This window comes from Bufo gargarizans, chromosome 4 (genome assembly GCF_014858855.1).
Source record: "Bufo gargarizans isolate SCDJY-AF-19 chromosome 4, ASM1485885v1, whole genome shotgun sequence".
NCBI classification, from domain to species: Eukaryota; Metazoa; Chordata; class Amphibia; order Anura; family Bufonidae; genus Bufo; species Bufo gargarizans.
Genome location: NC_058083.1, coordinates 222,069,574 through 222,093,286, shown reverse-complemented (window position 1 = coordinate 222,093,286; position 23,713 = coordinate 222,069,574). Strand labels below are relative to the sequence as shown.

At 41.3% G+C, this 23,713-nt stretch overlaps 1 protein-coding gene across 1 annotated transcript in view; it reads left to right on the top strand.

Annotated features, from left to right (window-relative positions):
• CSMD1 (CUB and Sushi multiple domains 1) overlaps positions 1 to 23,713 on the top strand; it is a 2,061,198-nt gene that overhangs the window by 1,594,626 nt on the left and 442,859 nt on the right. The window contains exon 33 of the mRNA XM_044291097.1: positions 19,441 to 19,536. Coding sequence (XP_044147032.1) covers positions 19,441 to 19,536 — 96 coding nt within the window. The remainder of the gene's footprint in view (positions 1 to 19,440; positions 19,537 to 23,713) is intronic.

Genomic DNA, 23,713 nt, shown 5'->3' with positions numbered 1-23,713 from the left:
AATCCGATTGCACGTCATGTGCTTGAGGCACATGATGGCGACGTGAGTACACTCAAATTCCAGGTCATTGAAGTTATACGGCAGTCACCAAGGGGTGGCGACTGGGATAATAGGATTCTCCGCAAGGAAGCCCAGTGGATATACCGCCTCAAAACAGTGTTTCCAATGGGACTAAATGAACAGATTTCCTTTGGGTGTTTAATTTAATCTTCCTCACATTTTTCATGCAGTAGCCAGCACTATGGTTACCCTTTATAAATGAAAATCTTGCCTTATATCGGACCAAAATTGGTCCAGCTACATATATATATATATATATATATATATATCAATATGGGGGGCCTGTTCCCTTGACATAATTTTATGTCAATACAGTTTATTATATCCAGCCTCTCTCTATACCCCCTCTACATGCATGTGGGATGATCGCTTTAAAGATGCACAGTTTTACAATGTATGGCCCAAGAACCTATATATCCATTATTACTCCCCTCCCCCTTTACAATCATGTTGGCAGTATAGTTACCTGCCGTCCTCTTTCTCCTCCCACACCCCTGCATGTGTTCCACAGGCAGGATGTGACGATGCAAGTGAATATTGGGTCATTTCCGGTTTTGGAATCCCATGTTCGTTCCACCTGGCGGCACGTGTGTTCCAAATACTGGAATTGGTGCTTTTTTTGATTCCAAGGCATCAATAGGGTTATCCAGGAGGCGGGGCTCACTTCTAGGCACCAAAAACAGGTATTTGAATCACCTATCCACTAATACCTTGCACCTTATGATACTAGGAGGTCTGCTATGCAATTATCAGAAGTTTTGCCCACCATTATCGGATGGGCATTTATCTAATGAAACCTGCAAGAACTTATCAACTATCCTGAGTCCCCTGATGAACCAGCCTTTACTACGTCTGGGGAAACGCATCGGGACAAACTGCTAAAGAAGGGACGAACATCATCGATCCTTACAGGCATGGCAACATTAGGCGACAACGAGGGCTTAGCCACCGAGAGGAGGGGTCGCCCCTTTCGGGGTGGGTGCTCCGCCTGTAGGCAGGGGTACATTGAGGGATACATTAGGGATATTTTTCCCTTCCCCTTATCCACCACCTCTCTTTTTTCACCGTTTGGCCAGGTCCACAGTCATCTAACTGTAACTTGCCGTAAATTTTTCTATGTATCGGACTGCACTATCCTGATACGTCCAAAGTAAGGCCTTGTCTATTCATCTGACGTAGCCTAACATACATATTAAGATGGGGTATTATTTTAACCAACGATAGTAAAAGTTATGTTTTCGTTTCGGCGCTTAGCTTTTTCTGAATGGTTACCATGGCTGCCGGGACGCTAAAGTCCTGGCAGCCATGGTAAAGTGTAGTGGGGAGCGGGGGAGCAGCTACTTTTTCCGTAGATGGTGTCTGCTGCGGACAGTTACATTACCTGCGCTACATCTCCTGTATAACGTTTTAGGGCTCTTTCACACTTGCGTTGTCCGGATCCGTCGTGTACTCCACTTGCCGGAATTACACGCCGGATCCGGAAAAACGCAAGTGAACTGAAAGCATTTGAAGACGGATCCGTCTTCAAAATGCGTTCAGTGTTACTATGGCAGTCAGGACGCTATTAAAGTCCTGGTTGCCATAGTAGTAGTGGGGAGCGGGGGAGCAGTATACTTACCGTCCGTGCAGCTCCCGGGGCGCTCCAGAGTGAAGTCAGGGCGCCCCACGCGCATGGATGACGTGATCACATGGCACGTCATCCATGCGCATGGGGCACTCTGACGTCATTCTGGAGCGCCCCGGGAGCCGCTCGGACGGTAAGTATACTGCTCCCCCGCTCCCCACTACTACTATGGCAACCAGGACTTTAATAGCGTCCTGGCTGCCATAGTAACACTGAACGCATTTTGAAGACGGATCCGTCTTCAAATGCTTTCAGTTTACTTGCGTTTTTCCGGATCCGGCGTGTAATTCCGGCGAGTGGAGTACACGACGGATCCAGACAACGCAAGTGTGAAAGAGCCCTAAAACGTTATACAGGAGATGTAGCGCAGGTAATGTAACTGTTCGCAGCGGACACCATCTACGGAAAAAGTACACTGGATGTCACAGATATTTTTAGGCTGCGCATACGCTACGCAGAAGATGTAGAGCAGATAATGTCGCTGTCACCAGCAGCGAAAAAAATAGCACTGAATGTCACTGATATTTCAAATGTGCTAATGTTATACAGGAGATGTGGCACAGGTAATGTTGCTGCCACCAGCAGCAAAAAAATTGCACTGAATGTCACTGTTATTTCGGATACGCAAACGTTATACAGGAGATGTAGCACAGGTAATGTAACTGTCTGCAGCGGACACTGTCTACTGGATTTCACAGCTATTTTTAGGCTGCGCACACGTTACACAGGAGATGTAGCACAGATAATGTCGCTTTCTGCAGCGGCAAAACAATTGAAAGCTATTTAGCGCAGGTTGCGCTAAAAATGTATCTTGCTGCCAGATACAATAGTCCTTAAAAGGACTTTTGAGTCTCTTTAACAATTCCACGCAATTTATCGCAGGTTGTGCTAATAATTATATTGCTGCCAGATACAACAATAGTACTTAAAAGGAATTTTGGGTCTCTAACAAGTTTTTTGAATAAAATATTACTATTTCACTCCCCGCACTATCTGTCCCTTCTTCAGCACAGCTCTTCTTGACTAATACTGAGCCGTACACGTGTCATCTGGTGCTATATAGCACAGGAATGACGTGTTCCGGCCAGCCAATTACTGTAATGCCAGTAGCCAACATGGCTAAAGCATTACAATGAATGGCAGTAATTACCTGCACGTTTATTGGCTGCATAGCAGGCTATAAACGTGCGGGGAGGAGACTCGAGCATCACGCTCGAGCACACGCCGAGTTCGGCGAAACACTGCGATGTGCCGAGCATCGCGATGCTCGAGTAAAATTAGTGTTTGTCAGAGCATTAATAATACTAATAAGCTGATCACAAGTTTTTCCAATGCTGGATTCTTTGTAATCAAATGTAATCACTGGTGGCAACCGAAATGTTAAATTGTCCTGCAGTGTCACAATACTTGGCTCTCTGGATGCTATATAGACATAGGGGGTCATTTGTTGTAAAGTAGAATTGGCTGAGTTGCCCATAACAACCAATCAGATTCCTCCTTTCATTTTTTTAAAAGGTGCTATCCAATATAAAAGGTGGAATCCGATTGTTTGCTATGGGCAACTAAGCCATTTCTACTTTACACCAGTTTGATAATGACTAGGGGTGAGCAAATTTCATATTTTGAAGTTTGTGTGCTGGTTTGTGTTGTGGTATTTACTGAATTGCATTATGGATTCCTTTACCACGGACCATAATGCAATTCCATAATGGAATGCATAAGAGTGCCTTTAGAGGCATTTCTTATTCCGTCATAATAGAAGTCTATGGCCTACATAACGGATCAGTTCAGTTTAAAGTAAACTGATCCGTTATGCAGGTCATAGACTTCTATTATGATGGAATGAATAACGGAATGTCTCTAAAGCTATTCCGTTATGCATTCCGTCGTTGAATTGCGTTATGGTCTGTAGTAACAGAATCCATAACACAATTCAGTAAATACCACAACACAAACCCGCACACGATTTTCAAAATATGAAATTTGCTCATCCCTAATAATGACCTTCATAATTTCCATGTCATCCAATGCTCTGCACTTTAGTTAATAGAGTCTGAACAGGAAATTATTATTTATTATCTCAGAATTCACTTATAATATATTTGGAAATGGGATTTATAAATTAGACTACCCCTTTAAGTTAATGCATTTGCTGCCCAAAAATCTAAAATACCAGAGACAATTTAATTTAAATGTTTTAACAAATTTACTTCTAAGTATCACCAATAACTATAAAAATTCCCTATTCCTTTGAAATTCTTGCCAGGATCACATTATCTGAATTAAATTGTTTTGCATTAAATTATCAATGAACATAGTCCCATTTACTATCATTATATATATTTCACTTCTAGCAGATGCCCAGTTAGTTCCCATAATCATGCTTTTGAAGCATGCATTTTAATTTCCAAAGTCCTTTCACACTCAATTTTTTTTTTTACTCCAATTTTATCACATTTATATAAAAGAGAAAAAAAGAATAATTTACAGAGAAATATAGTCAAAGTCAAATATAGACAAAGATAATGTTCTCCAATTCTCCAGCTAGTAAAGGACTGGAAAAACTTTTGAAAACATTTTTTTTTGCAATAAAACCATCATGTTCCCTCCAGTAAAGTAGAAAATATATTCATACAGTTGTAGAGCTGCTAAGGTTTCAAAAGAGATCTGAAATTCTAAGGACAAAAACCAAATATAGCATTGTTATTTAATTAAGTAGTGAAAAAGTCAATACATTTTCCTTTTAAAGTTAATAAATGACTAAAAAGATGTTCAACTAATTAGAAATAAACTTTATAAGAAAGTATCTTTCCTGTTGTATATCTGCTTGTCATGCAAGATAACTAGATGTCAATATAAAGACACTGTATTACATTCAATTCCTAAATATAATTTTAAGAGGGAGTAATTCAAATATATTAAAGGATGCCAGCAATGCTTAGAGCCCACTGGGAAACTATAGACAGCTGTTTACTGCTGTTTATAGTCTTCCTTAGGGGTTTAAGCCAAAGTTTGTAACTAAATGGTCTACAGCATGTTTATAGGTTGCAGGAGAGTTAAATCTAGTTTACTTTCCCTCGTCTTGTCCTTAGCATAGGTTTAGATTATTTCTGCTTGCACTATAAAATTCAATAGACCGTAATGCAACAGGAAATTAAGAAGGTAAAGCATGATCCACTGTAGAACAATATGCTGCAATATTATACCTGTTTGACACAAACATATTGCTATATGGTGCCCAGGCATTAATAAGTTAATATCAAACACAAGAGTTTCTAGTTAATTGCCACCAGCATTCCAATTTACCCTTGTGCCTCTACATTTTTAATTGGATTGGTAAATTTGCCTCATGAGTTCTGGTTTTGAGCAATAAAAAAGTCTTATTTGTCCTACACATACCAGATAGTGTGTTTAGCTTGTGATCAGTGTTAAGTGGGTTACGTACCTTACATAAGAATTGAGGGCCAACACTAGAGTTATACAAAATATGTACATATCTATTTTAATTGCCTGTTGCAGGAACACTCCCAAAAGTTTTAGCAGCAAGGAAAATTTGATGATTTTTAAAAAAAAATAAATCCATATCAGATTGTGGATACACCTCATCTGGATTCGTTTTACTCTACTTGCAATTGCATGTGGTGTTGTATTTAACAATTACAAAAAAAAAACAATAGGTTGCACATACCTGATGAGGCCCTACAACAGGATTTGCATGTAGGCTGAACCTATATTTGCCAGGCTATGCTTGTACATGCTATTTGAAAAAAAATATATAATTATGTACAGGTGGCCTTATATGAATATGAAAATAAAAATATTTCCCGCATACTAACTTACTGAACACCTATGCGCAGATTATTTCAATGATTTAGTCATACAATAATGATGGTGGATGTACATTTGCCAGAGGTGTGAAGTCCTAATAGACTACTCACAATTCCAAAATGTTCTTTTTCCTCTTATTCCTTGGATCTAAATTATATCTAATACACTGTACATTTTATGATGAAAGAATTGAAACTGCCCGACTAACTTGAAAATACAATTTATTTAATGACAATATATAACAATTAGAGATTCACCGGTAAAAAAAAAAAATTAATTCAGTTTGTTCCGAATATATTTGCAGCAAATTAAGTAAAAAAAAATTGCTATTTCCTGGCTGCAGAGAGCCTTTATAGCGGTGCCTTGCAGTAACATGCATAGGGAGTCTGCTCTGGTAGTGAAATTATACTGTGAGTCTGTATGACATGCAGATGACAGGCGTCGATCTTAGAATCACTGTACACTTCACTTATTTGGGCAGTCACAGGGATAAAACTGACCAAATAAGTATGAACTCAGCCTTACAGGTCAATGTTAGCACCAAGAAGCGCACTCCTTTTATACTGTCATCAGCTGATTCCACATAGATGTTAACAGAACCTGTTCTATTAAATGAATTTACAAATAAATCCCCCTGACAGAGTGGAGAGGGTGTCATCAGTAAGTTTCTGTTGACGTCACTGATTGATTTGCCCTTCCTCAGATCCGTCAAAACAATAACCCACAAAAAATTGATCCTGCCTGTGGAGCATATGCCTTCACTTGGTCAGCATTTGCTCAATAATCCATTAGTATTGCTAATGCCATAAAAACAGGAGTGGATCTAAAACAGAGATTGCACGTGAATGGAATGGAATATTTGCATATCTTCTGTATTTTGTACCAATGACATAGTGGTGATGTGGAAGCAGCATTAAAAAAAACACAGAGTAGCCCAATGACAGGGTCTGGAGGTGAAAGCAGTATGAGGAGGGCACCAAGTGGCACAATGACAGAGTCTGGAGGTGTCAGCATCAGGAGAAGGCCACCGAGTAGCACAATGACAGAGTATAGAGTTGGCAGCAATGTGAGAAGGTCACAGAGTGGCAAAATAACAGGCTCTGGAGGTGGCAGCAATATGAGGAGGCCACCGAGTGTCACAATGGCAGAGTCTGGAGGTTGCAGCAGCAGCATCAGGAAAAGGACCGAGAGAGGCACAATGACAGCGTCTGGAGGTGGCAGCAGTATGAGGAGACCACCGAGTGGCACAATGACAGAGTCTGGAGGTGGCGGCATCAGAAGCATAAGGAGAAGGCCACCGAGTGGCACAATGACAGAGTCTGCAGGTGGCAACAGCAGAATCAGGAGAAGGCTACCAAGTGGCACAATGACAGAGTCTAGAGGTGGCGGCAGCAGTAGCATGATGAGAAGGCCACCAAGTTGCACAATGGCAGAGTTTGGAGATGACAGCTTCAGGAGAAGGCCACCGAGGGGCACAATGTCAGAGTCTGGAGTTGGCAGCAGTATGAGGATGCCACCGAGTGGCACAATGACAGATTCTGGAGGTAGCAGCAGTAGAATCAGGAGAAGGCCACCGAGTGGCACAATTACATAGTCTGGAGGTGGCAGAAGCAGCATCAGGAGAAGGCCACCGAGGGGGACAATGACAGAGTCTGGAGGTGGCGGCAGCAGAAGCATCAGGAGAAGGACACTGAGTGGCACAATGACATATTCTGGAGGTGGCAGCAGTATGAGGATGCCACCGAGTGGCACAATGACAGATTCTGGAGGTGGCAGCAGCAGAATCAGGAGAAGGCCACCAAGTGGCACAATGACATAGTCTGGAGGTGGTAGAAGCAGCATCAGGAGAAGGCCACCGAGGGGCACAATGTCAGAGTCTGGAGTTGGCAGCAGTATGAGGATGCCACTGAGTGGCACAATGACAGATTCTGGAGGTGGCAGCAGCAGAATCAGGAGAAGGCCACCGAGTGGCACAATGACATAGTCTGGAGGTGGCAGAAGCAGCATCAGGAGAGGCCACCGAGGGGCACAATGTCAGAGTCTGGAGTTGGCAGCAGTATGAGGATGCCACCGAGTGGCACAATGACAGATTCTGGAGGTGGCAGCAGCAGAATCAGGAGAAGGCCACCAAGTGGCACAATTACATAGTCTGGAGGTGGCAGAAGCAGCATCAGGAGAAGGCCACCGAGGGGCACAATGACAGAGTCTGGAGGTGGCGGCAGCAGAAGCATCAGGAGAAGGACACTGAGTGGCACAATGACAGATTCTGGAGGTGGTAGTAGCAGCATCAGGAGAAGGCCACCGAATGGCACAATGACATAGTCTGGAGGTGGCCAATAAGATGGAGAAAGGAGCTCATAGGGTGAGTAAGTTCAGCAAATCAAATTTCTACTAAAAGAAAATTGTTTGCTCACCTATTGAGGTTGCATCAATTGGACGCAACCGCAATGAAGATCAAGTATGTATGAGTTGGTGCAGCCTAGATTCGTCCGATCTCCTTGGGCAGGGGCCACCCTGCCATTCGGGTAGCGGTATGAAAACAAGAAACGCTGAACTTTACGTAGAGCGTATGGACCACAAAGGGTGCACAAAAACAACCGGTCGTGGGCAAAGTTTTCGGTTATGGTAGTGTTCAATTTATTCATAGGACAGCGCGTTTCGGGGTGCTAAAGTCCCCTTTATCAAGTCTGAGCTGGATGAGTGGAGCGGGTGCCGCGGTCATTCACTCTGTCTTTATCACCCTGTAGCTCCTCTGGCTGCTCCTGCTCCTCCTCTCCTGTCACCTAAGTAGCAAAAACACCCATTTCACTACACATTGCCTGAGTTCCAATGTGCTCCTCCCTCCAGTTCAGCCCCCACAGAGCTCATGTGGCCTTGAGATCTAGGCGCCATGACTCCAGTCCCATGACCAGCCATTGTTACCAGCATCTGTTCCAGGACATGAAGTAGTGGAATGATGTTGTTCTTCCCATGGTCCTGGCGACTGACGAATAACGTGGCATCCTCAAAGGGCCTGAGCAAGTGGCAGGTGTCACGCATGAGCTGCCACTGGCTGACATCGAAGTTACACAGGGGTGTACTTCTATCCACTTGCATCAAGAAATCGTTGATGAACTTTCTATGTTGGTATAGTCGGCCCAACATATGGGGGGTGGAATTTTAATGGGTGGAAACGTTGCATATCAGCCTATGTTGGTGATGCCGTTCTGCTTCTGCAGCTCAAGGAGGGTGTGCGTTGCGGTGTAAGAGTGGCTGAAATGCATGCAAAGTTTCCTGGCTATTTTTAGTATGTCTTGCAGATGGGTTGACGACTTCAGGAACCGCTTGACAACCAGATTGAACATGTCTGCCATGCAGGGCACATGGCTCAGAGCTCCTTGACACAGCGCCGACACAATGTTCTTCCCGTTGTTGGTCACCATGGTTCTGATTTTGAGTTGTTAGGGAGAAAGCCAGGATTCAATTTATTGATGAAGGACACGAAGCAGTTCCAACCCTGTGTGACTCCGTTCACTCAGGGAAACGAGGTGCACAACAGCGAGACACTGCCATGCCCTGCACATGTGGTATGCTGGAGGAGCACTGTGACCTGTCCCTGCAGTGAAGGCTGAGGACATGGTGGAGGTTGAGGAGGCAGAGGCGGACATTGTCTCAGGACCAAATACGTGACAACGTGGAGGCGGAAGCAGCGTGATCTGGCCAAGTTGCTGGTGTGGCTGTGCAGGAACCACATTCACCCAATGGGACTTAAAGGACATGTATTGTCCCTGACCTTAGTTAAAGCTCCACATGTTGGCGCTGCCGTGCAGTTTGGCAGACACCGACAGGCTCAAGGACTGGCCCACCCTCTTTTCTTTTTATTTGTGCAGTGCTGGTACTGCCTTTTTAAAAAAAAGAAATTATGGCTTGGGACTCTCCACCTCAGCTTTGTACAAGCCATGAGTTATTTTAAAGGTGCAGAGTCCACCACTTGGAAAGGAGGGAACTGCAGCACCAGCAACTTAGATAGGAGCACATTTAGCTTCTGTGCCGTTGGATGAGTGCACACATACTGCTGTCTCTTGACAATCGCTTCGGTGATCGATTGCTGAAGGAATGACTGACGAGTAGGAGGAGGATGAGCAGGAGCATCTGGACCAGCAGAAGATGGGAATGACAGACAGCTCCCGTCAGCTGAAGTAGTGGAGCCTTGACTGGCTAAAACCAGGTGCATGCCACTGGGTGATGCAGCGGTTGCTGTGGCAGGCTGAAACACCACATTGGAGCCACGGTTCTCCCAGGCCACTTTATGGTGATGATGCATATGTTGACGCAGGGCCGTGGTGCCAAAATTGGCACCCTGGACAAAACTCACCTTCTGCCCACATATTCTACATATGGCTATGTTAACCTAGTCCCACGGATTAACAAAAAACTGCCACACCGCCGAGTAGGTGATTCCCCCCCCCAACAGTCTGCATTGACTGACTGCTACCGCCACTGCCTCCGTGAGCCCTGCCACCACTACTTCCCGGGCAGGTAGGCTGCTGTGAAGCAGATGGTCTACCCCGTGCCCGTTTGGCTAGCAGACTCACACTGCTGCCACCCTGCTGACTCCCTGCTGACTCCCAGTAAAAGCTAGCGACTTGCTGGCTCCGCCGTTGCTTCATGGACAAGCTGCCACCCTCTTCTCCCGATGATGATGAAGCCTCTAATTCACCTGGCTCCCAAGTGTGTTCGGCTACATCATCGAGTAATGTCTGCACGTCACTGATGTCCTCCTCAATGGTCTCTGGGTCAGGAGCCTGACCGCTCACAACACCAGCTCCCATGCCACTCTCCTCTTCACTACTCGCCCGCCTACCGAAAGAAGCTACAGATGTCTCCCCCACATCTTGGCTGGCCAGTAGCTGCTGACTATCCTCTATTAGCTCGTCCTCGGTATATAGTGGAGCTGAACCCACAACATATAGCACTTCTATGGCTGATTGAACAGAAAAGGACAGAGGCAGGTTAAGGACAGGTGAGCCCACAGGCCATGCCAACTAAGGGTTGTGTCTGGCGAACCCAACGACTCTTGGTTGGGGGTGTCTGATGTCACTTGGGATGAAGTGGATGACCTAGTTAACCACTCAAGAACCGCTGGGTAGCTGGTCAAGACACGACCGCAAGATGACATCAGGAGATCAGGCACCTAGCTGCGATTCCTGCTGCTACGCCCCTTTACTCTGCTGCAACCTGTGACTGCAACAGAAACATTTAGGCCTCTGACACTCCCCTGTGCAGGGTCTGGCACTTCTCTGTCTGACATACTGTTAGATCAAATAAATAAAAAGTAAATTAAAACACCCCTAGAAGCACCAAAAATATTTATCTTTTTGTACTGAAATAGGTCACAAAAGGCTTTTCAACATTGCACTTGCACCCCAATAACAAGAACAAATTGCTTGAATGACAGAGCTGTAAAAATGGCTATTTGGATCACCAAATAAATCTTTCCCTGCACTTGTAAATCGCTTTTTATAGCTCTGTCCCTAGCACCTTTTGACGTCTTTCCCTGCACTAAGATGCTATGAAATGATTCCTACCTATTAGTGTTGAGCGTGAGCGATGTTCGAGTCAGTGTATTTAAGTCTAATTTAGCCTCTATTTCTATGCAGAAGATTGCTGTACAGTGAGGGAATCCTTCAATGTGAGTCTGCGCTCTGACTCCATATAGCTATGTCCATATATGGAGTCAGTGCTTGGGGACACCCCAGTGTATTTAAATCTAATTTAGCCTGTATTTCAGAAAAGTTTCTGCTGGGATTCGAACTCACACCCTTCTGCATTAGAGGCAAGGCACTTAATAGCTATAATAGCTGCATAGCCAGTTATTTAAAAAAAATAAATTATATATATATATATATATATATATATATTTATACACATATATATTGTATAAATATATATATATATATATATATATAGAGAAGAAAATCGATGGCGGCACTGGAAAAAAAGCAGAATGGGTGCTAGGTCCAGGGATGTAGCGGCTTACCCCGTCTTGATGCAGATGAAGAAACGGACAGCACTCCAAGTAAAAATCAGTAATCTTTTATTCACCCACATGGGTGAATAAAAGATTACTGATTTTTACTTGGAGTGCTGTCCGTTTCTTCATCTATATATATATATATATATATAAATAAATATATATATATATATATATATATATATAAATCTAATTTAACCTCTATTTCTCTGTGCAGCAGCCATTTTAGGAAAAATGTGATTCGTTACCACGAAGCGCGAGGAAATTCACATTCGTTGCGAATCGAATTTTTCCTGAAATTCGGATCCAATTTCATTTAGTCAATTTTGATTCGCTCATCTCTAATAACAATATATAAACAAGGTTTACAAGAGACGGAAATAGTAAAATGTTGATCCTTGATAATTCATTGTTAGTTGGCTGTGCCATTGTGACAACACACCATGATGTAGCTACCAATCAACCATAGAAGTCAATGAGCAATGGGTTGCCAAATAAAATTTGTAAGGTTAATATAGTATGTTAGACTTTTTTAATTTTTTATTGTAGGCTCATTTAGACCTTATTGTATATATCACAAGACTTTAAATAACACATCTGGTGTTTTATAGTATAGGATCAATTATGGCAGATCTAGAGAAAAGGTAACATAAATGTCATATTGATCTAATTATTGTATCATATTTTCAATATACTGTAAGGCTGAGTGATATACAACAAAGCCTTGCACTGACCTTTACAAAATAATTAAAGGTGAATAAATAATGAATGCAGATGTAATCACTGTTATTATACTGTATATGACAGATTGTGTTCATCTAGTCAGTTTTATTATAGCTCTTTCCTATGCCATATTTGTCATTATGTTTCTCTTTCTATTAAGTGAATCAATACTTTGTTTTTATAAAAGCTCCCCTTGCTATAAAATATGATTCAGCCTACTGATCCCCCACCACTACTGTATGAACAGGCTTGCTGCCAATCTCTGCTTCTTACTCTTGCTACACAGGAAATGATTGCTTAGCCAATCACTGATCCAACAGTGACCCATCTCAACCAGTGTTTGGCTCAGCAGACATTTTCTAGGTGTCAAGAGGAAGAAAAAAAGCAGATACCTGCAGAGGCCTGGGAATCACTGGTGAATATTGACTTATTCTATTATTCTAACATAATGGGAAGCCTTTTTTTTATTTGCATGGTTGGAAAACCCAATTTCTAAATGTTTTCAATTGTCTTTAACATCCTTGGCATGTTATGAGAATTTTACACATCTATTCGGGGAGACAAAAGTGACATAAATCAGTTTTACTGATACTTATATCATACACATAAAATATCAACATAGGTCATAGAATTTAACGTTTTTCATCATGTGAAATTACATTTCAAATTCAGCTGCCTTGGTTGCATACATGGGAAGTAACATTATGTCCAGCCACTATTCTTCTGTGGACCCCATTTTTTATTGTTAGTTTTCCCTGAGCGTAGCTTAATAAAAATGAAAACTAGCTGATGAAGTATCACATACACAGGGTACACAGAGAAGAGCTAATCCAGCACCCCTTCCTCTTTTTAGCACACCCAGAAAAGCAGCAGAAGAATGGAGGACATAATACAGCAGTACTGAGCAGCACTGGGGATTGGTAGAATGTTTAGTAGATGCTGCAGCAGCATCTCTGTATCCCTCTGCCACTGCCTGTCTCCAGCAGCTATTCCTCCCTATTCCCTCTCCATAGACTTCTATTAATTGCAGCTATATCCTGATCTCTCAGTCAGGGCAAATCATATAGGAGAACTGAGAGTGAATAATTAGTACATGAAAGGAGAACAGTAAAAGCCTAGTAAATAGAGAAAAAAAACATTTTACTGTAATAAGGTATATTACTTATTTATTTAGAAAAAAAATCAAACAGTTACTCTTAAATGAGTTATCAAAACAATTTTTTTTCTGCAGGAGTCCTTGTCCTGGCCGGCATTTTGTAATCAGATGTATGGGCATTCATTTAAGACTCCATTCTAGTGGTTATGTCCAGCATATACACAATGTTCTAGTACTTTCCCGCAATGCTAGGGATATTCGTTCTCATCACTACCTGCTATTGGCTGCCACCCATGATGCCGGGTGTTTTCTATCTGAACAATGGGGAGATGCAGCGGCAGGCATGATGGCATTGGCAACATGGGTGCCAGGGAGCGAGGTAAGTACTATCCACGTGAGGGGCCTGGGCATATGGGGAAGCATTTTAGGGCTTGGATAAACCCTTTAATATAGCAATTGGGAAGGTAGGGTTTGTAATATCTTCATGCTGATACAGACTTGGCAAATGCCTTCAGAAGCATTCTTATAGATTCATATGCAGAGCTACCAGATATTGTAAGCTATTTGTCAGTCCACAAATCGTTACATAAGGGTAGATGCTCAGTGACTAACCTTAGAGGGAAAAACACTAGAACATCACCCAGTGCATAAGAAGTAACACAGATGCCAGGGAACAAGGTAAGTACCATAAATGTGCGGGACCCTGGCATATGGGGGAGCATTTCAGGGGGTAAGCCTCATTTATATAATTTAGAAAGTGACCATAATGCTTTGTGACAGGGGTATAACTATAACTCATAGGCCCCATAGCAAAATAAGATAAGCGCCCACCACCTAGAGTGAGAAAATTCAAACAGCAGCATAAGTAGCAATTATTAAAGGTATATATACAGGATATATATATATATATATATATATATATATATATATATACAGTACAGACCAAACGTTCGGACACACCTTCTCATTCAAAGAGTTTTCTTTATTTTCATGACTATGAAAATTGTAGATTCACACTGAAGGCATCAAAACTATGAATTAACACATGTGGAATTGTGAAACAACTGAAAATATGTCATATTCTAGGTTCTTCAAAGTAGCCACCTTTTGCTTTGATTACTGCTTTGCACACTCTTGGCATTCTCTTGATGAGCTTCAAGAGGTAGTCACCTGAAATGGTCTTCCAACAGTCTTGAAGGAGTTCCCAGAGATGCTTAGCATTTGTTGGCCCTTTTGCCTTCACTCTGCAGTCCAGCTCACCCCAAACCATCTCGATTGGGTTCAGGTCCGGTGACTGTGGAGGCCAGGTCATCTGGCGCAGCACCCCATCACTCTCCTTCATGGTCAAATAGCCCTTACAGAGCCTGGAGGTGTGTTTGGGTCATTGTCCTGTTGAAAAATAAATGATGGTCCAACTAAATGAAAACCTGATGGAATAGGATGCCGCTGCAAGATGCTGTGGTAGCCATGCTGGTTCAGTATGCCTTCAATTTTGAATAAATCCCCAACAGTGTCACCAGCAAAGCACCCCCACACCATCACACCTCCTCCGCCACGCTTAACGGTGGGAACCAGGCATGTAGAGTCCATCCGTTCACCTTGTTTGCATCTCACAAAGACACAGTGGTTGGAACCAAAGATCTCATATTTGGACTCATCAGACCAAAGCACAGATTTCCACTGGTCTAATGTCCATTCCTTGTGTTCTTTAGCCCAAACAAGTCTCTTCTGCTTGTTGCCTGTCCTTAGCAGTGGTTTCCTAGCAGATATTCTACCATGAAGGCCTGATTCACACAGTCTCCTCTTAACAGTTGTTCTAGAGATGTGTCTGCTGCTAGAACTCTGTGCGGCATTGACCTGGTCTCTAATCTGAGCTGCTGTTAACCTGCAATTTCTGAGGCTGGTGACTCAGATGAACTTATCCTCTGCAGCAGAGGTGACTCTTGGTCTTCCTTTCCTGGGGCGGTCTGCATGTGAGCCAGTTTCTTTGTAGCGCTTGATGGTTTTTGTGACTGCACTTTGGGACACTTTCATAGTTTTCCCAATTTTTCTGACTGACTGACCTTCATTTCTTTAAGTAATGATGGCCACTAGTTTTTCTTTACTTAGCTGCTTTTTTCTTGCCATAATAAAAATTCTAACAGTCTATTCAGTAGGACTATCAGCTGTGTATCCACCTGACTTCTCCACAACGCAACTGATGGTCCCAACCCCATTTAGAAGGCAAGAAATCCCACTTATTAAACCTGACAGGGCACACCTGTGAAGTGAAAACCATTTCAGGTGACTACCTCTTGAAGCTCATCAAGAGAATGCCAAGAGTGTGCAAAGCAGTAATCAAAGCACAAGGTGGATACTTTGAAGAACCTAGAATATGACATATTTTCAGTTGTTTCACACTTTTTTGTTATGTATATAATTCCACATGTGTTAATTCATAGTTTTCATGCCTTCAGTGTGAATCTACAATTTTCATAGTCATGAAAATAAAGAAAACTCTTTGAATGAGATGGTGTGTCCAAACTTTTGGTCTGTACTGTATATATATATATATATATATATATATATATATATGATAGCCATATATCAGAAGCACACATTATATGAAAAAGCCGCAATATTATTTCCCACAAAAAGATTCAATGTTCTTGCACCTGATTGACCACGCCCCCCTCCCCCTCAAACCACCTTTGGGCCCCACAGCAAGTGCTATGGCTATAATTACACCCAAGTTTCCTGTTTCTGCCCTTGTGATCATGTGGTCACCAGGTGCTGGGAAATTGCATGAACTGCTGTGTCTTAGCAGATCAAGTTTTGCCCTGTGGTGAGGACTCAGAGGCTGTACCAATGTAACTGGGCCTAAAATGACAGCTACAGACCCCCAAAGGCTTAAACTAAAAAATAAAGTAAAAAAATGATAATATAAAACTATTGATTTTGAAACCTGCATGTACATAAAAAGAAGAAGTGTCTGGTCATGAAGGAGATAAATGACTCAGTCCTTTTTTTTTTTTTTTTTTTATATATTGTTGTGCCACTTCACATCATCCAAAATGAAAAACTGTATATATAGCACTTTTCTCTGAGAGCAAAGTTCTGCCTTCTTTTGTGGTATTTTATTCATCTCTTTGCCATTTTAATAATATAAAAAGTTTCACTGGATCTGTTCCTTTATTCTGAACAGATTGTTCAAATGCCAAAGCCACAAAAGAATTCCATTTATAACTTCAATCAAAATTTAATGTACAGAATATTGTGGTAGTCACGTTTGCCTTGTCGCAATTCTGTAGAACTAAGTGAGTAGGTGATAAAGCTCTCCTTTGTATGAATACATATCTGAAAGTATAACCTCTTTCAGATTAAGCAGTTTTTTTCTAGAAATCATCTTTATTAAGATCAGAGGAATATGGAAAAAAATTGACTAAGAAAGTGTGCAGTATGATAAAAGCTAAAAGAGTGATTATGATTACAAGGAAAATATGTTAGTACTATATTATATGTAAACACATTTTCTTGCCTTCACTTGCCTTTAGGATACTTCGAGAGATTGAACATGAGAACAGAAAGACAATTATTGTCATGTGTTATTTAGTAAAATGACACTGATCATATTCTAAAATTGATGGCCTTCTCTACAGTGTATTCACATTGTGAGTTTATAGCATTGTACAGCATTGAGCAAATTTACAAAGAAAAGACAATAGGGTATGTTTACTATTGCAAATAAAGCTGAATTCTTGTTCACACTGAACAGGAATTCTGGTGCAGAGGCCATGCGACACATTTACTAATGTGACTTTTTTTTTGTTTTGGCTGACAAGGGGGAGGAAAGGCTATGGCTTTAGACAGAAAGATGTCTCTTTATATGCACTAAAATACAAGCAGACATTACTAAATGTTGACTAGACAGGTTATATGTACACAAAACTTACACTCTTATCCTCCAGCATCAGCTAAAGTGATACATTTGGAGAATGTCTAGTCTAAGTTTGCAGTTAGACACTATTGGTAAGGCGCCATTCACACGACCGTATTTTTGGTCCACATCTAATCCGCATTTTTTGCAGATTGGATGCAGACCCGTTCATTTTAATGGGACCACTATAAATGCAGACAGCACACTATGTGCTATGCACATACATATGTCTGTTCTGCAGTTCCACAAAATAGATGCATGTCCTGTTCTTGTCTGTTTTGCATGATTGTACCCTAAATCTGCCCCATGTATGAAAGCATCAAACAAAACATTCAGATGAAAAACAAATTCTCATAATTCTGAAAAAGAAACTAAAAATTACTAAACTTTATGACTAGAACATCTCAAGGGAAAAAAAAAATAAGGCTTGGTCTTGTGTACATAATATATAAATGTCATATTTAAATGGAAAGCATAATGCAGATCTAAACATAATGAGTGGCGATCAACAAAACAGACAATGCTTATTTAGGGTCTTCTACATGGGTAGATAACAAATGCCCTGGTAAAAATTCCATTCATGGGGGGTATTTCCTGCTAACAGAAGATATGTTTTAAAAAAAGCAATCAACCAACAAAGAAATGTTTGCTTGGTTACCAGCTGATTGTTGGACAGCTTTACTAAATTGGTAATGCACATATGAAATTTTAATCCTTCTGGCTAATCATCTGTCCAATTCAAGACCAGCCCATTTATCCCTCTTCCTGACCTGGCACCTTAATAATCTTATTGTTGATTCTATTTTCACATTTTCTCAGTTTTATTCCTTAAAAGCATATCTTGCAGCTAAAAGCTTTTTTACTTATTTTTTTAATTTTTTATGCATTACGTCCCCTCTTCAAAATGTTAATTTTGATATATGAAATGCATGGGTTATGGTTGCTGGGGATGGGGCTGAAAGCGGTGGAGCTGCATATAATCTTATTTTATTATTATAATTATTATTATTATTTATTTATTTATTTTTGTCAGATAATTGGTGGTACATTAACTCAAGGCAGTTATTTGAAATAACCACTGACAATTGACTTAAACTTTGGCCCATATAAAAGGGCCTTAAGTTGCAGACATACAGACCATTGAGCGAAGTGGGATCATAGAGCTAAAGTCTCTTCTCTCAAAACTTTGTTTAAATGCTATACGGAGATCAATCTCCATACAACATTCAAATATATGAGCTCTGTGGAGGTGAAATTTGTTATCTCCGAAGTCTCGCAAATAACGTTGGACTTCAATAAATTTAAAACTGGGGTCTGAAGTCAGCTTTGGAACTTACTGGTATAGATGTGTGAAGAAAAGAAGAGGATATAATGCTGAATGGGAGATTTAACAGTGAATTGATGTTTGTTTTCTGGTGTAACTACATTGAAAAATAAGATTTTACAGCTGGTCACCATATTTATTCCTTCACCCAGTTCATAGCTCTGTAAGTTGACCAACAAGCTGGCACAGCTAATGAATAGCAAGTATACAAAACTGCCACAAAAGCAAAAGAGTACTTGTAACATAAAAAAAAAAAAAAAAAAAAAAAAAAAAAAGCAGCAGGTGGTGTGGGAAAAGCAGCCTCAAACATACTGCACAATAAGATAAAAGTTTAATAATGCATCAATGACACACAACTGAATAACTAAAAGCATTTAAAAGCCCCATAGTACAACAAAGCATAGAGACAGTAAAACCCCCATGATAAGTGTAGTATACACACCTTCCTATAAAACACACAGTAGATTAGTCAGATGAAGGACCCACAAGAAAAATAATGCAGGGAACAATACACTAGTAAGTCCGGCAAAAAACAAACAAACATCACAACATCACATAAGCAAAATATAACAAAATGCAGGCCAGCCCAGAGAGGTGTCAGAGAGGGGTGAAAAACCCCACGTGTATTGCCACCCAAATGTGGCTCCTTAGGGATCAGGTCTGCATATCCTATTTCTTCAATATACGGTAAGTATGGGGTTGAGGAAAAAAGTATATGTAAGATTCCATCTAATATTTATGAAAATAATCGTTTAGTTCGCTATCAAATTATAATGTGTTATTGTGTGTATCTACCTAGAATATTTGCATGAAAACTAAAGTCAGTCTCTTAATATCATAATTAACTGTTTTTCAGGAGAGACAATGCCGTTAGCCACTTCTAATCACATCCTACTGAGATTTAGCACAACAAATGGTGCCCCAGCCAAGGGATTTCATTTTGTCTACCAAGGTAACTGAAAATTGCTCTCATAACATTCAGAATATTTTGATTTCAGCATTTTAATATTTATGAATCTGTTTTTAGTAACATTGACAAGGGCTTTATTGCTTGCTTTTCAGCAAAACAAATGTTTATGTTATAGATGGAAATCTGAAAACTCTTTTGAGCAATCTATATCAAAAAGAACAATATCACACAAGGCATCAAAAATTTCCCCAGTGATTGTATTTGTTCTTTGTGGCTTTCTTGAACATGAAGGGGTTATTGTACAATACCATCCACTGATCTCAGGCTTAAATCAGACTTGTCAAAAGGTCAAAATAGTGAGTGTCCAGAGGATGAGGCCACCACAGATAATGAGTGAAAAAGAAAGATGCTTTACCACCAAGCTATTATGAGTTATGACGTGTATATATAAAGTGGGAATTTGCTCTGTTAGTCAGGGTGAGAGGATACAGTACAGAGGCACAGAAATAGTTCTTAACCAGAATTTTGTGTTTTATACACACTTAGCAGGTTTAACAAAACAGAAACAACTTCACGTTAGTTTTAAGTTTTGGTACCTCGTATAGAGGTCAAGCCCTGGTATGTGTTTACACCTAGCAATAGATTATAATAATAATAATTATTATTATTATTTATTATTAAAGTGCCATTCATTCCATAGCACTGTACATATGATAAGGGGTCCACATACATAACACAAACAATTGCACTAATCATAAACAAGATGAGCTACAAACTGGTACAGAAGGAGAGAGGGCCCTGCCTGTGAGGGCTTACAATCTACATGGTCCGCATAGGGAGTTCAAGTCCTGGATCTCGCCAGCCTGTCCTCCCAGAGCATCTAGCCACAAGCAGCTTAACATACCTACTGCACTAGAGCTGGCTTTTTTAACACAGCTAGGCGTCTGCAAAGCCCGGACTGGCATGTGAGATCTTCTCCGGTACCTCACCCAGTTTGGGATCAAGAGCCTGGTCTCAGGAGGGGCACTTCCAGATTATTTTCTTTCCGCCGCCACAAAGCAATGGTGCTTATAGAACAGACTACCCAGTGTTGAGGTATACTGTATATTGTGGGGCACAGTGTATGCTATATGCGTATAACAAATATATTTCACATGAACACTTACAATTTCTTGGCTTGGCCCTTGGGGATCTCGGACACCACTTCAACACTTTGGCTGGGGGGCTCGGTGGAGCTGATGTTGTGTTTTATCCTAATGAGAAAGATTTCATAATAAGTATTTGGAGAAGGGGCAGAGGAATAGCAGAGCAGGGAGAGGCAGGTGCTGCTACTAGGGGGTCATACCATGGGGGAGTAATAAAGCCCACCATAATGACCCCCCAATAGAAATAATTCTACTTATAATGTGACAGTTCAAAAAATACCCCCTTGTAATGCCCCCAGTGCCCCATAATGTGCCAGTATAAAATACCACTATATAGTGCCCCCAGTAAATGCCCCTATAGTGCTCCTCTCTCCCTTACTCCTTGTGCCCCCAATAACGTACCAGTATAAAATTCCCCATATATAGTGCCACAGTAGATTCCCTCAGTGTCCCCCATAATTTGCAAGTATAAAATTCCCCTTCTTAGTGCCCCCATAGATGACCCCATAGTACTCCTCTTCCCCTTCCCATAGTACCCACAATAATGTGTGCAAGCATAAAATGCTATTGTACATATTCCCCAATATAAAAAACCCTTCTTTGTGGCCTCAGTAGATGCCCCTATAGTGCCACCAAATAATGTGCCAGTTAGAAGTGCCCCTATAGTGCCACCCAATAATGTGCCAGTTAAAAGTGCCCTCAATAATGTGCCAGTAATAAGTGCCCCAATAGATTCCTCCCAATAATGTGCCCGTAAAATGTGCCTGTAAAATGTGCCCCTATAGATGCCCCCAATCATGTGCCAGTAACTAGAACCCCCCCATTATGTGGCAGTAACAAGAGCCCCCATCATGTGCTAGTAACAAGAGCTCCCCATCATCTGCCAGTAAAAAGACCCCCCATCATGTGACAGTAACAAGAGCCCCCAATATGTGCCAGTAACAAGAGCCCCACAATTCATGTGCCAGTAAAAGTATTGTACATATTTAAAAAAAAAAAACTGTTATACTTGCCTCCATGTCAACGATGCGATGCAGGCCTCTTCCTACCTGTGTCCCGCGCTGTAAGGCTCAGGCGGCACAATTACATCATCGAGCCTCCTGCACCGGCCTCTAATAGGCTGCCGGCCTAGTGCTGGCAGCCTATCAGAGGAACAGGGAAGTGACACACCTCTCCCTCCCCTACCTTAATAATATATTTAGAATTAACACAATGGTTTGCACCTTTATGTGTAAAAGTACACCAGGGAGTTGCCTGGCACAGACTATTTTCTAGACTTTTGAAAAAGTTGCACATAGTAAATGAGCCATAAACCAGGTCTAATCCCTTAAACATAGAGCGCATTAAAAGGTGGGTATATCATATAAATTGACCAAATATCACAAAAATTTACTGAATTTTGCAGAAAACGGTGCATTTGCCATGACTTGGGAATTTCTAAGACTACTATCCAGAGTCATGTGAAGCACTGACAACAGCTAGATGGGTGGGAGGGACTCAGAAAGGTCTTAGTAGATTGTCACAGGTATATGGAGCCTTTCTGACTGCAGTGCATCCCTCATCTGCTAGAGGGTGTGCAAGGGAGTATCCATAGAGCGATCACAATGATCGATGTGATCCAATCGGGTTCAAGTATGGGAAATTAGCGGGGTCAGTACTTAATAGTCCAGGTCATGGTCTTCCATGTCAGTACATTTCTAGCTGAGTGACATGTGCTTTGCCTTGCTGCACGATCCCATCTGCCCCAGGGAAGACAATCAGCATGTATGGGTGTACATGATCTACAAGGATAGATTCATAACCAAATCAGTTGAAAGTGCCTTCCACATGGATGAATGGGCCCAGATAATGCCACAAAAACATTCTCTAGACCATATGACCAGCTTGTGTTCTTCCAGCAATGGTTGCAGGGTATTTGCTCTCTGATTTTTCTTGTCTGACGCTCCAACATCCATCCATTCAATGAAGCAGAAAACGTGACTTATTGGAGAAAGCAAGAGGTCCAATTCCAATACTGCCTCAAAAATTAAAGCCTTTTCCGCTGATGAAATTCTGTTATCAGAGTTGCAGTGAACATCCATCTGCTTCGGAGCCACATACACAATAGGGCTGTAGCATCTTTGCTCTCACGCACCTTTGTAGCTGATATTCCACTCTCACATCAAGGGCACACGGTGCTCTGCATTTTCCATGTTGCTTATTTACAATGATGCCATTTGTCCCCTGATGATACACTTTCACCACAGCAGCATTCAAACAATTCACAGACTTCCTAGTCTTAGAAATACTGCCGCCTTTTAACCAAAATTTTTTAAACCTACAACAATCCACAATTGCAACACATCAATCCTCAGAAAAAAACATAAAGTAAACACCAAAAACGAGGATTCTGTTTATATAAAAATAAATACTTTTGTCGAATTACATCAAACAATAAATATCACTTGTAGTCAAAAGGGATGGGATATAGAGAAGCGAGCCTCTAAAAAATAGGCTCAACAATGCGGGGAATCGCATTGGAGGAGGATTGCACCTTGAGCAGCCACAGTTGCCAAAATAATGAAGAGTCAGGTGACAACGAAATTAATAATGGATAGCAGTAACAATAACATATAACATCAGACAGCTAACATAATTATCCCAAAAATCCTTTCACCCTCCTCAGTCTAAGACTCTAAGGTTGAATGTCAGACTGCGGCATAATATAATTGTGTAATTGATGGACAAAGACTATAATCATAATGACTGCTTGACACTGAATAGTTCCGTCAGTCAAGACATCAACTGAGTCTCATATTACATACCCATATTGCTGCTGCTCGCAGTGACAATGGATCCCCAAATGCCTCAACCTCGACACGTGTTTCGCCAAGTAGGCTTCATCAGGAGGTACAATCCTCCTCTAATGCGATTCTCCGCATGGTTGAGCCCATTTTTTAGGGGTTTGCTTCTCTATATCCTATCCCTTTTGACTACAAGTAATATTTATTGTTTGATGTAATTCAATAAAAGTATTTATTTTTATATAAACAGTATCCTCATTTTTGGTGCCCTTTAACCAAAATCCAATAATC